At 40.9% G+C, this 14,426-nt stretch overlaps 1 protein-coding gene across 1 annotated transcript; it reads right to left on the reverse strand.

Moving 5' to 3' along the window:
- Nucleotides 1-249: 249 nt before the first annotated feature.
- On the reverse strand, nt 250-10,698 carry ZSCAN12 (zinc finger and SCAN domain containing 12). Its single transcript, XM_010374612.2, is given in 5 exon segments — nt 250-3,045; nt 4,203-4,293; nt 4,295-4,348; nt 9,267-9,736; nt 10,588-10,698. Coding segments are annotated over 4 exon segments (1,836 nt in total). The 5' UTR covers nt 9,669-9,736; nt 10,588-10,698; the 3' UTR covers nt 250-1,756.
- Between the last annotated feature and the right edge of the window lie 3,728 nt (nt 10,699-14,426).

The following is a 14,426-nucleotide window of genomic DNA, read 5'->3' on the forward strand; positions in this document are numbered from 1 at the left end:
GTCTCACCACTTCAAACCCATTGACCAGCTAGAAGTGTGAAGAGAAGAGAGGACTGGAGTTGTGTTGGGGTGCAGTAGGAAGTTAGTCCCAGAAATTGTGGAGTTTGCTGTGGCAGGGTAGAAAAGGAAGGAACTAACAGGCCATCTCAGTAGAGATTAAGAATGATTTCTGTAAATAAAAAGACAGATCAGGAGCCATGGGTACTTCTATGTGGCTTGCCTGTTGTCCACTAAAACAATCAAGACAGGTTCTCATCCAAAGCAGAATTTTTACTCAGCAAGACAAGGTTAGAGTCAACCAGTTTTTGGTTGATTCATTTTTCAGAAGCCCAAGGGATAGTATCTCTAATTTGGGGTCCTTTTATGTGTTCAAGAACTATACAAACCAACAAAATGTAAATCACTTCTCAAGAGCAATTATTAGGGAATTCAGAACATAGAGGTAACAAGAGATCTGGGAAACAAAAGAAGGTAAAGCATAAAGCAGAGAAGAGCACCAGGCCCTCCCCTAAATAAACAAACAACACAAGGCCTTGCACTCAGAAGACCCTTGGAATGTAGGTCTGTCTCTTTTTCTTTAAATACTTAAATCTGAAGGGATGGAAAGACCACCTTAAAACCCTAGTTTTTGGCATGATGGGGGTCTAATTCCCGGTTTACTCCAAAGAGCTGGTGGCACATGTTCCCTGTAAGGATCTCCTTGTGCTAAAAGTCTGCAGCGGCCTTTAGTTTACAGGACTGTGTTCAGGCTTCCCCACTTTGCAGACAGCCATGAAGTCAGCTGTCATTCAGCTCAACATTTCTCAAATTTTAAAGTATAATAAGTAAGTGTGGAGCTATAAAAATGAAGATTCTCAACTCGCATCCTAGGCCTAATGAAGCAGAATGTGAGTGGGATTCAGGGATGTTAAACAAGCCTCAAACGTGATTTTGATGTTCATCAAAGTTGGAGGATCACTAGTGTAATGGCCAGGACTAGAAGTCAAGAGACCTGCACTTAGGTTACTGGTCTTTTTCTTTGTGTGGGATTATAGCTGTGTCGCCGTCTTCATAGGCAAGAGTATTCTCATTTTTAAAATGGAGACTGCTTTTGATTTACCAAGGTATTTTAGGAATTAAATAAGAAAAGTGCTCTGTAAATGTCAAAGTGCTATAAAGTATGAGATGAAATTATTCACATTCTGGCCTTCTTATAGTCTGTCCCCAAGCTGTTTCCAACTTAATGCTATTGATTGCCCAATTTGCATGAACCTTTTACTTCAGGTTGGCTAGTTTTTTCCCTGAAAATGCTTCCAAACCACATGCACTCTTAAGTTGGCTTACATTTGTTTTACCCATTTTCTCCCTTGTGACTGCTAAGTCTGCCCATCAAATCCTTATTTTAAATAAAATCCTTCTTCACCACTCCAGGCAAAAGTAACCTGTCCTTTAGAATTTACAGCACTTACAGGCTACAAAGTACCACTTTCATTCAACACCAACTTGTGCATCTATTCTACTCTCCTGTAGTCTTATTTAACTAAATATGTGGATCTTATCTATCCCAAACTAGGCTATAAACTCTCTGAGAAAAGAGTTTGGGGTTATCTTCTTGTACTCCACAGCACCTAATACAATAGGCAGCACGTACTGAATTCTTATTAAATATCTGAGGTTTCCCTGTAACAATGGTGACTGAAGTTTTACCCCAATAATTGTAAAGCTAAATAGTATTTCTCACCGGCCTCAGCTCTGTGAGATAACTTCCCTGTAGTCATCACACAGAAACAGATTTTTCTCCTTTGTGGATAGTCTGATGTTGAGTAAGAGCTGAGTTCTGCCTGAATGATTTCCCACACTCTTTACATACATAGGGACCACCTCTATTATGGATGCTCTGGTGTTTACTAAGATCTGACCTCTGTCTGAAGGCTTTTCCACACTCATCACATTGGTAGGGCTTCTCCCCAGTGTGGATTCTCTGATGCTGAATGAGGCTGGTCATTCCTCGGAAGGCATTCCCACACTCATCACACTTGTAGGGCCTTTCTCCAGTGTGGATTCTCTGATGTTCCGTGAGGACCGATCTTTGAGTAAACGCCTTCCCACACTTATCACATTTATAGGGTCTTTCTCCAGTGTGAATTCGCTGATGTTCTGTTAGACTTGTCCTTTGAATAAAGGCTTTTTCACATACCTCACATTTGTAGGGTTTTTCCCCAGTGTGAATTCTCTGATGCTGAATAAGGCCACTCTGACTGAAGGATTTCCCACATTCCTTACACTGATAGCATTTTTCTTTGTGGTGGATTTCCTGATGGGAAACAAGGGATGAGTTATAAACAAAGGCTTTTCCACACTCGTTGCACTCATAGGGCTTCGCGCCAGTATGAACTCCTTGATGCTGAGTAAGTATGGAACGCCGACTAAAACTTTTATTACACTGAGTACACTGATAAGGTTTGTCTCTTGTGTGGATCTTGATGTGGTGAAAGAGGCCTGCTTTCTGACTAAAGGCTTTGCCACAGTCATTACAGTGATAGTGTTTTTCTCCTGTGTGAAGTCTCTGATGTTGGTTAAGAGCTGACCACCGGCCAAAGGCTTTGCCACACTCATTACACTTATATGGTTTCTCTCCAGTGTGTATTATTTTGTGTCGAATAAGCACAGTTCTCCCACGGAAAGCTTTTCCACATTCTTCGCATTTGTAGGGTCTGTCTCCAGTATGGATCCTCTGATGTTCTGTGAGGTATGAGTGCTGACTAAAAGCTTTTCCACAGTCATCACATCCATAAGATTTTTCTCCTGGACAGATTCTCTGATGTTCAGTATGGTCCGAGTTCTCAGTCAGGCTTACTCCATTTTCATCACAGGTAGGTCGTTTATCTTCTCTGGAGCATGCAGAGGGCTCTTCTGTTATTTCTTCAGGTTCATGAGTTTCTCCACACCTAGCAGACTGGGACGTATCATTTTCAAATTTACTGGATGTATTACCATGTGGTTTCATTTCTTCAGAAACTTCTTGCTTTAAATTTCCATACTCATTTCCAGTCTCAACATCTAAAACTAAGAAGGGATCATAAATGTTACCTTTTGTACCTTTAAAATGTATCCATGCATTTTAATATTAAGCAGCTGTTAGGAAATAAAAAATGCAAGGCTCTACCATCTTAGTGATAAAGAGAGGAAAATATATTTGTTTCAATATGGAAAACATATATGCATCAAAAAAATATCTGGAAGGACACAAAAAATTAGTAACAGTTACAACCTATTTCAGAGTAGGAGGAAGAGACTAGGTGGCTGGGAAAATCAAGTGGAATAGAAACTTTTCATTAAATAACTTAAAAAATTTTTGTTTTTAAGCCATGTAGATTTTTACCTACTTAAAAAATTAAATGAAAATGAAATGGATACAGAGAAAGTAGAAATAAGGTAGTGGATCTTTCACACATTCACGAACTTTTAATATTTTGTAACATTTGTTTTATTATTTTTTCTTTTTTTTTTTTTTTTTGAGACAGAGTCTTGCTGTATCGCTCAGGCTGGAGTGCAGTGGCACGATGTCAGCTCACTGCAACCTCCGCCTCCTGGGTTCAAGCGATTCGCCTGCCTCAGCCTCCTAAGTAGCTGCGATTACAGGCATGTGCCACCACACCCAGAGAATTTTTGTATTTTTAGTAGACACAGGGTTTCACCATGTTGGTCAGGCTGGTCTCGAACTCCTGACCTCGTGATCTACTCATCTTGGCCTCCCAAAGTGTTGGGATTACAGGCATGAGCCACCACACCCAGCCTGTTATTCCTTTTCTTTGTAAGTATACAATTTTTTTTTTCTTGAACCATCTGAAAGTTAGTTGCAGACATAATGGAGCAAAGTCTTATTTAATGAAGCAGAAATGATATAGTGCAAGTGGAAGATAGAGGTATTGTTTGACAGGATAAAAGCTAAAAATAGCAAGGAGGTCAGTATAAAGAGAGATAATGTATCAGAAGGACTAAATTAAGTGTTAAAGCCAGAATTTAGAAGAATATGAATATACAAGAAACTAAGGGTTGAAGAGTGACAAACTAGGCTGCCTGAGAGTCTATGTATGAGCCATCAGATTCTGAGAGGGCCTTTTTGACTTTAATGATCAGAAACAGTAGCAAGTACAAAAAAGCCCCAGTGTCCCATGTTACCCATCTTCCCCTTCCTCCCAAGATGGGTCTTTCTTCTTTACCTTGCTCCTGTTGGGATTCAAGTTCTAGAGATTCATACTTTAGCTGGGCTTTCATGGACTGGAGGGGCATACTGGGTTCTCCTTCTTTTCCCTAGAGGTACCATCTTCTGCAAGAACATTTCATGTTCCCCAGTGTGGGCTGAGACCTGAGGAAAATGAGATGTAGCTGACAGACTCACTCTGATAACAGAAAACAAAAAGTATACATTTGTGGCAGTGGCTGAAACCTGAAATGACCATTTTCCCAGATATAAGCCTGCCATAACCCTACCCATTCTTCAAGGCTAATATAAATGTCACCTGCTCTGGGGAATCTTCCCTTCTACACCCAGATGTAATTTCTCCTGTTGTTACCGCTAAAATATATTGGTTGTGCCACTTTTGCTTCTTTGTCTTATGCTCAAAGAAGTGGAGAAAGGAAAGGGAGAAAGACAAAACAAAGGAGAGAAGAAAAAGGTGAAAGAGGCAGAAAGGAGGAAATAAGATAGAACTTAGGGTAAAATAAAACATTAAGAGAGAAAGAGGAAAAGGAAAGGGGATATGTAAAGATAAATAATATAGAGAAATAATAAAAAAGAAAGGCACCCTTGGGACGCTATGATGGGAGGATTGCTTGAGGCCAGGAGTTTGAGACCAGCCTAGGCAATATAGCAAGACCCCATCTCTCCAAAAAAATTAAAAATTATCTGGGCATGGGGGCGCACATCTGTAGTCCTAACTACTCAGGAGACTAAGGCAGGAGGATTGCTTGAGCCCAGTTCAAGGTTATAGTTAACTATGATTACACTACTGCACTCCAGCCTAGGTGACAGAGACACCGTATCTCCAAAAACAAAACAAAACAAAACAAAAGGTATAAGGGAACAAATGAAGAGAAAGAAAAGAAAGAGGGTGGGAGAAGAAAGAAAGGAAAAAGAAGGGAAGGAGAGAAATCTCTTCCATATTCATTCCTAAGCTGTTCCCAATAGTCTCTGCTCTTCTGAGTTGCCCATCCCACTTCTCTCTGGGAAGATTATCTTATTTTCTATTTATCCAAGATCACAATCATCTCAAAAATCATCTACTATTCATTTTATCTATCTCCACCCTCATACTCCTCTCCACTTCTTCTATCTTAGAGGATGATGTCTTCTCTATTTCAAGGCTCACATCTCTACTTTTGCCTTCAATCCCATCACTTTTGGCTTCCCTCTGACCCTTGCTCCCTCAGTTAACTAACTCATTTATTCAGCAATTTCAGTCACTGGGTGGCTGCTATTCTTCCATGGGCCTATTTCCTCTTGCATTTAAAAATAACAGGTTTCTTCAGCAAGGTATTGTAAAAAGCAGGGATATGGAATCACATGGATTACTTTCTCTCTTAGTCTAATAGCTCTGTGACCTTGGGCTAGTTACTTACTCTCTCTGAGATTATAAATAACATTTGTATAAAGCACCTTGCACAGGGCTTGGCATACAACAGGCTCTCAAATTACTCCTCCATTCTCTTCAAAGGTTAAATTTTATAAATAAGAAATCACCATATACTGCCTCAATTTCCCTGATACGGTTTCATTTTGTAGACTCAGTCTTCAGAATAAAAGCCAGAGTCAGCAAAATGCTATCTCAGATGTACAGAAAATGGTGTTTTGATATCTCACATTTTGAAAAAAGAAAGCAGGGAGAAAAGGCCAGTACTGTGAGCTGTGCTTTCTATTCCTGGATCTCTGGTCAGGCCTCAGAAATCAAGCTGTAAACTCCATTAGATGCCCCCTGCAGTGCTTTCAGAGAAAGAACTGGTTGGCAATACAAATTCAGCACATTTAAAACCAAATTACTCTTGCCTGCATCTAAGAATCCCATTCTTTGTACCTCTCTAGCTACTCTGTTTCTACTGCTCATTACTCCCTTCATGATCTCATCCTATCTTGTGGCTTTAAATACTATGCATATTCTGAAAAGCCCCAATTCTGTAGTTCTAGCACAGACCCTTCCACTGAATTCCAGTTCATTATATCTAGTTGTTTGCTCAACTTTTCTGCTTGGGTTCTAATAGGAATCTCAAAATTAACATGTCCAAACCCTGTTTTTTGTTTGTTTGTTTTTTGTTTTGTTTTTGTTTTGAGGCGGAGTCTCACTCTGTCATCCAGGTTGGAATGCAGTGGCAAGATCTTGTTTCACTGCAACCTCCGCCTCCTGGGTTCAAGCGATTCTCCTGCCTCAGCCTCCTGAGTAGCTGGGATTATAGGTGCACGCCACCACACCAAGCTAATTTTTCTATTTTTAGTAGAGACAGGCTTTCACCATGTTGGCTAGGCTGGTCTTGAACTCCTGACCTCAGGTGATCTGCCCATGTCGGCCTCCCAAAGTGCTACGATTGCAGGCATGAACCACCGTGCCTGGCCCAAACCCTAATTTTTGATTCCTGTCCTTCCACCCCAAACCCACTTCTCTCCCATTCTTTACCATCTCTATGAAAGACAAATCCACTCTATCTGATATTCAGACCAAATACTTGGGCATAATCCTTAACTTACTTTCTCTCATATTCCACATTCTATATAAAAACAAACCCTGTCAAGCTCTACCTCCAAAATACATCCAGACTCCAATCACATTTTACCACTCCCACTGCTACTATTCTAGTCCAAGTCACCAATATCTCTCGCCTGGATTATTGCTTATTATTATTGCTTCTACAATGGTTTCTTTGCCTCGAACTTTTACTCCTATGCTTACCCCAGCCCCATTGTGGAACTTTCTCACAGAAGCCAGAGTGACTATTTTAAAATTCAAGTCAGATTATGTCTCTCTTCTGTTCAAAATTCTCCAATGACTTTCCATCTCAGAATACAATTTGGAATTCTTATAATTGCTACAAGTTCTGACATAATATAATCTTATAAGCATTTTATTTCATCTCCTCCTTGACAAACACATCTCTACCATGATAAGTAGATTCTCACTTTAAGACCCTCTGCCTGAATGCTTTTATCCCTGATATTGCTCTTTTCATTCAGATTTCTCCTGTAAATATCACCTATCTGAAAAGCCTTCTCTGACAAGTCTACAGAAAACAGCACAATCCCCGCTTATTTCACTATTCCTTTTCTCTGCTTTTATTGTTGTTGTTGTTGTTCGAACAGAATTTACCACCACCCACATCTTGTATGTTTGTTGATTTTTCTTTTTTTTTTTGGATATAGGGTCTCACTGTGTCTCCCAGGCTGGACTGCAGTGTTATAATCACGGTTCACTGCAGCCTGGATCTCCTGGGCTCAAGCAATCCTCCCACCTTAGCCTCCCAAGTAGCTAGGACTACATGTGCCTGCCTGGCTAATTTTTGTATTATAGAGATGGGGGTCTCATTATGTTGCCCAGGCTGGTTTGTTGATTTTTAATTTACTATCTGTCTCTCCTCAGTAGACGAGAATCTACATGAGAATAGCAACCCCCTGTGTTTTGTTGGCTGTTGCATTCACAGTGCCTAAAACAGTACCTAGTCCAAACAGACATATGGTAAATATGTACTTAATTATTTCCTACAGTCTTTAACTTTGTTAGGAGTGTCTCCATTATACTAGTCTTTCAAGCTTAAAATCCCTAGTGTTTAGCTTAGAATACATTGCTCTGTAAAGAGTTCTCAATTGGTTCTTCCTTCTTTATTTAATAGATCTAATCTGTCATCACTTCCAAACAATTCTTACCTAAGACATGCTTCATCCTTGGTAATCACACTTTCATTATCCTGTTTTTTTTTTTAAACAGAGTCTCACTCTGTTGTCCAGGCTGGGGTACAGTGGCAGAATCTTGGCTCACTGCAACCTCTGCCTCCTAGGTTCAAGTGATTCTCCTGCTTCAGCCTCCCAAGTAGCTGGGATTACAGGCACGTGCCGCCACGCCCGGCTGATTTCTGTATTTTTAGTAGATACGGGGTTTCACCATGTTGCCCAGGCTGGCCTTGAACTCCTGACCTCAGGTGATCCACCTCCCTCGGCCTTCCAAAGTGCTAGGATTACAGGCATGAGTCACCGCGCCTGGCCTCATGATCTTATTTCAAACTTAGATCTTTTTGCCACATGTTCCTACCCTCTCTATTGTATTTTGTATTTTGTATCACAGTGCTAGATTATACTTCCATTTCATTATTTCCCTAAGTTTCAAACTCTTTATATCAGGGTTTCCTAGTGTTGGCTCTACTGACATGTTGGTTCAGATAATTCTCTGTTGTCTGGGGCTGTCCTGTGTGTTGTAAGAGGCTTACCATTAGCCTTGTCCTCTCTACCCACTAGATACTAGCAGCACCTCCCTGAGTTATAACAACCAAAAATGTCCCAAGACACTGCCAAATGCCCTCTGGGGCACAAAAATGGCACTGGTTGACAACCACTGTCTCATTTTAGTATTAAAAACAAAACAAAAAAGTTCTATATAATTTGGTTCTCTTTTACATCTTACAATTAGTAAAGCTCATTTAGACTCAAGAAGAAAAGGTTAGGGGCATCTGTCTACAGAATAAAATCTCAATTCCAGAGGTTGAGATTCAAGGTCCTGGACACTATCTCAACTCTTCTACTCAGAATTCACCTTTCCAACCTAACTGGGCTTTCTACTACTCAAAGAAGCACAGAACCCCACCCTGCTCTCCTCACTAACTTTCCATTGTACTCCCACATCTCATTCCCCTGAAATAGTTAATTTCTCCATTTTAAAACCCTGTAATGGAGTCAGAGCAATGGATATATCTGCAAAACCTTAGTTCTTAATTATTTGTATTGTGCAACAGAGTGATGCCCCTCCAAGAGACTGCTTCCCATCCTGCTACTTTCATCTCTCTGATACCTTCTCTTGTCTTAGAAGTTTTCTAAGATGAGCAGCATGTTTATCAAACAGAATTTTGTAGCTTAATAGAGAAATATAAAATCCTTCCACAGAAAAGTTATCAACTTTCCCTGAAACTCATGCCCCTTTCTGATGCACCAAACTGTCAAAAACATGCTTTGTGAAAAAATGGCTGTTCTTCACTCTGGCCTAGAAATCCACAGTTTATCTTTTCTCAAACAGAAGTCACATCTTTTTTCTCACCTGCTCTCCTGGCTCATCCAATTCTCTCTCTAAATCCTCCAGCACAGTCACCACCTCCTCCCCACTCTCCGGATGCTGCTCCTGCACCCAGGCCTGGAGCTCCTCAGGTAGGATGGTCAGGAACTGCTCCAGCACCAGCAGCTCCAGAATCTGTTCTTTGGTGTGGGTCTCTGGCCTCAGCCACTGATGGCAAAGTTCTCGGAGTCGGCTCAAAGCCTCACGGGGACCAGATGTCTCCTGGTAGCAGAACTGTCTGAAGTACTGGCGGAAGACCTCTCTGCTATGGGTGTTGTTTTTATGCAGGTCCCAATCCTGTCTGGTGGTATACTTCTTCTCCTCTTTCTTTATTTCCAAACGTTCATCCTGGTCCATGTGGGCCTGGATAGCCCAAGTAGATGCCATTTTAGCTGTGCTAGAACTACCGGTGTTTCAAGTAAGATCTCCCCTGGAAAATTTATTCCTGGACAGCCCTGAGAAATAAGCCATCATTATTAACACAAACTCCACCATAAAGTAAAACTGCAAATTCTGAGAACTTAACTATGATCTTTGAAATCTGGCCTCCAGGTTAATGTACGATACTTACTCAGAAAAATACTCTGATAGAAAAGACTTAAGATTAGACCAATTTAAAGAGAAAGACTGAAGAAAGGTGCCAAGTTGTTTCAGGACTTTAAGAAGAAGAGTAAGACTTGTTAGTAAACTTATTCTCATTTGGTCCTAAATGAAAGACAAATGGAATAAAACTAACATTTAGATCAAGTAAACAATAATGATAAAAGGTTAGGACATCCTTGATGAGTTACTTTTATCTTTTGAATGTCGAGATGTCTGGTGGAAACCATGAAATCACAAAAGCAACAAAGTCATGTAAATTTATTTCCTCAGGGACTTAATCTTTCTGCTCCTTATTCTTCATGTATAAAGTGAGAAGGCTGAAGAGGTTACTCTTTAAGGCTTCCCTCTATCCTCGTGGTCTGTGATTATAATCTGAAGTGAGGAAGGCCCTAGGATTCCGGCCAGCGTCTGTGAACCACCACTGTCTAGAAATGTCGGTAAGCGCTGAACCCAAGAATACACGGCCGAGGCAAACGCGGAAGGTAGGTATGGGCCTTACAGCATGGAATTGCTGCAGACTGGGAGCCGATCCCTCATCCTAGTCTCCAACGCACTTTGGGGAGGGAGAGCTTCCCGCGGATCCGCCTGGGCTTGGGAGGACCTGGGTCCCTTCTGCACCGGCCAGAGCCGAGGGGCCCAGCAACTGGAATACAGCAATCTCCCGCCCACCTCCTCGCAGCATACAGAGCACAACATCGCTCACCTGCGGCCCCCGGGGCCAGAAGAGAACTCCCTCCTACCGAGCGAAGGCAGGAGGCCTCGAACCCTTTTGGGACCCGGAACCCATCGAAAGTGACCCACAAAGGCCGGAAGCGGCCTCTGGAGGGCTGAGAATCAACCCGTGTGGGGCTCACTTCCGCGGCCGCTCTAGGAAGGGGGCGAAAGGGGCTTTCAACTCGGTAGTGTTTCCGCGCGTCTACGTGAGAGGAAGGCTGATGGCTCTCAGACCCGCGGGTAAACGGAGCGGGTTTATCTTTCTCCTCTTCTTTACCCAGCCATTGTCCACACTTTCCCCGGCCCGATGGGTGGTCAAGGCTTGTAGAACTGATCTTAAGACAGGGAAATCCCTTGCGTCTCCATTCACTTTGGGATTCTGTGTCTCTGAGGTTAGAGATGCCTCAAAGGGATGTTCTCGGGCTACCTTCTCCGGGGGACCTTCCCAAATCCGCGCTTAGCGGTGGCGAAGGGATTTCTTCCACACAGACTTCTCAAGAGCCAGCGGGCTGGTTTCTGCCGGCTATTTCGCCATCCACGATTCTCTTGATGTTCTCTTTTATGCGCCGATGTATGATTATATGTCAGAAAACCCGGTTCAATGGAAAAACTATAAAAAAAGGATAATTTAGTAAATTAGCAAGATACAAAGTTAACACACTAAAATCAACGGCCTTCATATATGTGAATAATCAATGATAACGAGTTACGAGATATAATGGAAGAGAAGACCATATTTACAATAGCAACAAAAAAGTGAAACTAGGAATAAACTTAACAAGAAATGAACAAAACTTCTATGGGGAAAGCTTTAAAAAGCTCCTAAAAGGCCAGATGTACATTTAAACAAACAGAAAGCAATATGCGGTTCTTGGAAAGACTCAAAGAGGTCAATCCTCCCTAAATACGTATGCAACTCTAGTATTCCAACAAAAATATCAACAAATATTGTTCTGGAATTAGATAAACTGATTATAAAGTTCAACTGGGAAAATAAGAATAGCCAAGAAACCCATGAAAAAGAACAATGGTGAGGGTCAGCCTTATCAGATACTGGAACACACCCATATGATTTTATTGTATTAACAGAGAGAAAGAATAGACCAGAAATAGATCCAGGTATGTGAGGATATTGAGTAAATGATGAAGGTGACACCACATATCAACAGGGAAATGAAGAACTTAGAAGTTGTGCTGGGATGACAACCATTTGTCAAAGGTAAAACTGGATTTGTATTTTCCACCACACGTCACGATAGAGATAAATTCTAAATGGATCTGAGATCTAAATGTAAAAAATCCACCTATACATGTATTAGAAGAAAACATGAATAATAACTCTAACACGTGGGAATGGGGAAACATTATCTAACCATATGACTCAAAATCCAAAACCCATAAAAATAATAAATCTGACTACATAAAAATAAAATCTATTGCTTGTCAAAAAAAAAAAAAAATCATAAGGAAAGAAAAAGGCTTGCAACATATCACAGGCAAGGGCTAGTTTTCCAAATATCTAAAGAGCTCCTAAAAGTTGAGAATAACCAATAACCCAATAGAGAAAATGGCCAAAAGAAATAAAGAGTTGACAGAATAAGAAATGCTAGCAGCCTCAAACATCTGTAAAGATGTTCAACTTCGCTCAAAATATGAACATACAAATTAAAAACTATGCTGACTGAGGTACCATTAGTCATCAGATTGGTAATGGTCCAAAAGTTTGACAGCATACTCTACTCAAGAGGAAGGAGAAACTCCTAACATTCTAGTGGGAATGCAAAATGGTACCACCCATAGGCAGGAAAGATAATACTACACAGCATAATTGTATATGTAAGTTTACCCTTTGTTCCTGCAATACCACTTCTAGAAATCCATCTCAAAGATACTTTGACACGCACAAGATTAAATGGGATCGGGGGAGGCCTGATTTTTAAAATGCCAAATATGAGGGGATGAAATTGAGAAATAGGAAGAAAAATGGATCAGGGCTTCATCATTTATTGTATGGGGGTTAAGAGAACCAAAAATAGAAGCCTGGTATCATCAGAGGATGGTGGTCCCTCCACCAAGACAGGGAACTAAATGACAAGTAGCATTTTGAGAAGAAATTTATGAGCACAGCTTGGCCATGTTAAGTTTGATATCCTAGGAAGCATTACACTGTAGATGTTGCTATTTGTTAACGGATTGGTTTAGGGATTTGTGGGTCTAGGAGTCATGAGAAGAGAGTTAGCTTGAGATCCATATTTTGGAGCCTTCCACCTTTCAGTAATGGTTACAACAATTAAGATATCTCATGAAGTGTGTAGTGCCAAAAGACAGCCTAGGACAGATTTCTGGAGTGCCCTTTGCCCCCTACTGCCAGCCCTGTAGATTCTTCTTTCAGGGCATCTGGGGAGAAGGGAGAGAGAGATCTCTCCTCACACCGTGTCAGGGCTCAAATCTCACCTGAAGCCATAGAACATCTCAGAAAACAACAGACAGAGAAATTATTGGACAACCACCTGAATTTAACCTGGAAGTGAACCTCAAGCTCACTTTGGGGTCCTTTTCTAGGCATCTTGAAGGATTTTTGCAATGCAGTCGTTTTCCAAGTTTCACTTGGCATGACTTACTGAAAGAAGCTGATATGAAAGTCTCACTTAAAAAGTCAACTTGCACCAAGAATGATTGACTTGGCATAGTTCCCAGGGACCTAGGTGAAATAGTCAACTTTTTGTCACAGACGCGACGTAGCCACAAGGAAAGAGCATCTAAGCACAAAAAGAACTTAAGGCAGAACTCTGAGTAAAACCAATCTCCATCTTTTGACACTAGAGAAACACAAGGATATAGAGACAAAGAGCAGACAAAATGTATCTCTAGAATATCTTTATTTTAAACAATTTTTCTCTAATGTTATTACACTTTTTGGCCATTTTACTAACCAAATAACTCTAACATTTAAAAAGGAGAAAGTTTCCTGTGATATATTGATAAGCCTTCTAACTGCACTTACAAGGGAAAAGAAAGCAGATGTTGAGAGCTAGGACTCAAAGACTAAGAGAAAAGGTAAAACTGTAATATTGGAAGCTCACTTTGTTACTTTGTGAAAATGAAAGCATGTATAAACTTGATTAGCTCATAATTGTGCTAGGTTTATTTAGTGAGGTTGAAAGGGGATGGAGACAATTGAGAAAAAAGTTATTTAGGAAAAGATTTCAGAAAAGGCTTATTTTTCCTTCAGACTTTAAATCTGAGGTGGATAAAGGTATTGTGGAAAATTAAAGATGGCTACAAAGTCTTTGACATTTCCCATCAAGATGTGGGGTCTGTGTCACTTTCCCTTGAATCTGAGTGGGCTTAATCATTAATTTGACCAATAAAATACTGCAAAAGTTATGCCATGGTTTCTGGCCTGAGCCTTTGGAGAGCAGCAGCTTTCACTTTTTGTCTTTTAGAACAATTGCTCTTGAAGTCCTGAGCCACCATGGAAGAAGTCTACCAACCCTGCTTTCCAGTGACTGAGTTGCAAGAATCCTTCAAGATGCTGAGAAAATGACCCCAAAGTGAGCCTTATGTGACTCTAAGACCACATAAAGAAACTCTGAGACCACATGGAGAAGATTAGCCCAGCTAAGCCCACTTTTCTGGCTGTCCCTGCCAAGGCACTTGGCATGGCAGTAAAACTGTCTTGGATTTTCCAGACAAATTATAATGCCAGATGAATACCACCAAGTGACCTTAGTTGACACCACGTGAAACAGAAGAATTTCTCAGCTGAGTCCTCCCCAAATTCCTGGCCCAAAACATGATGGTGTGGTTTTTCTCCACTCTTTTGGA

Source organism: Rhinopithecus roxellana, chromosome 4, assembly GCF_007565055.1.
Source record: "Rhinopithecus roxellana isolate Shanxi Qingling chromosome 4, ASM756505v1, whole genome shotgun sequence".
Classification (NCBI taxonomy): Eukaryota; Metazoa; Chordata; class Mammalia; order Primates; family Cercopithecidae; genus Rhinopithecus; species Rhinopithecus roxellana.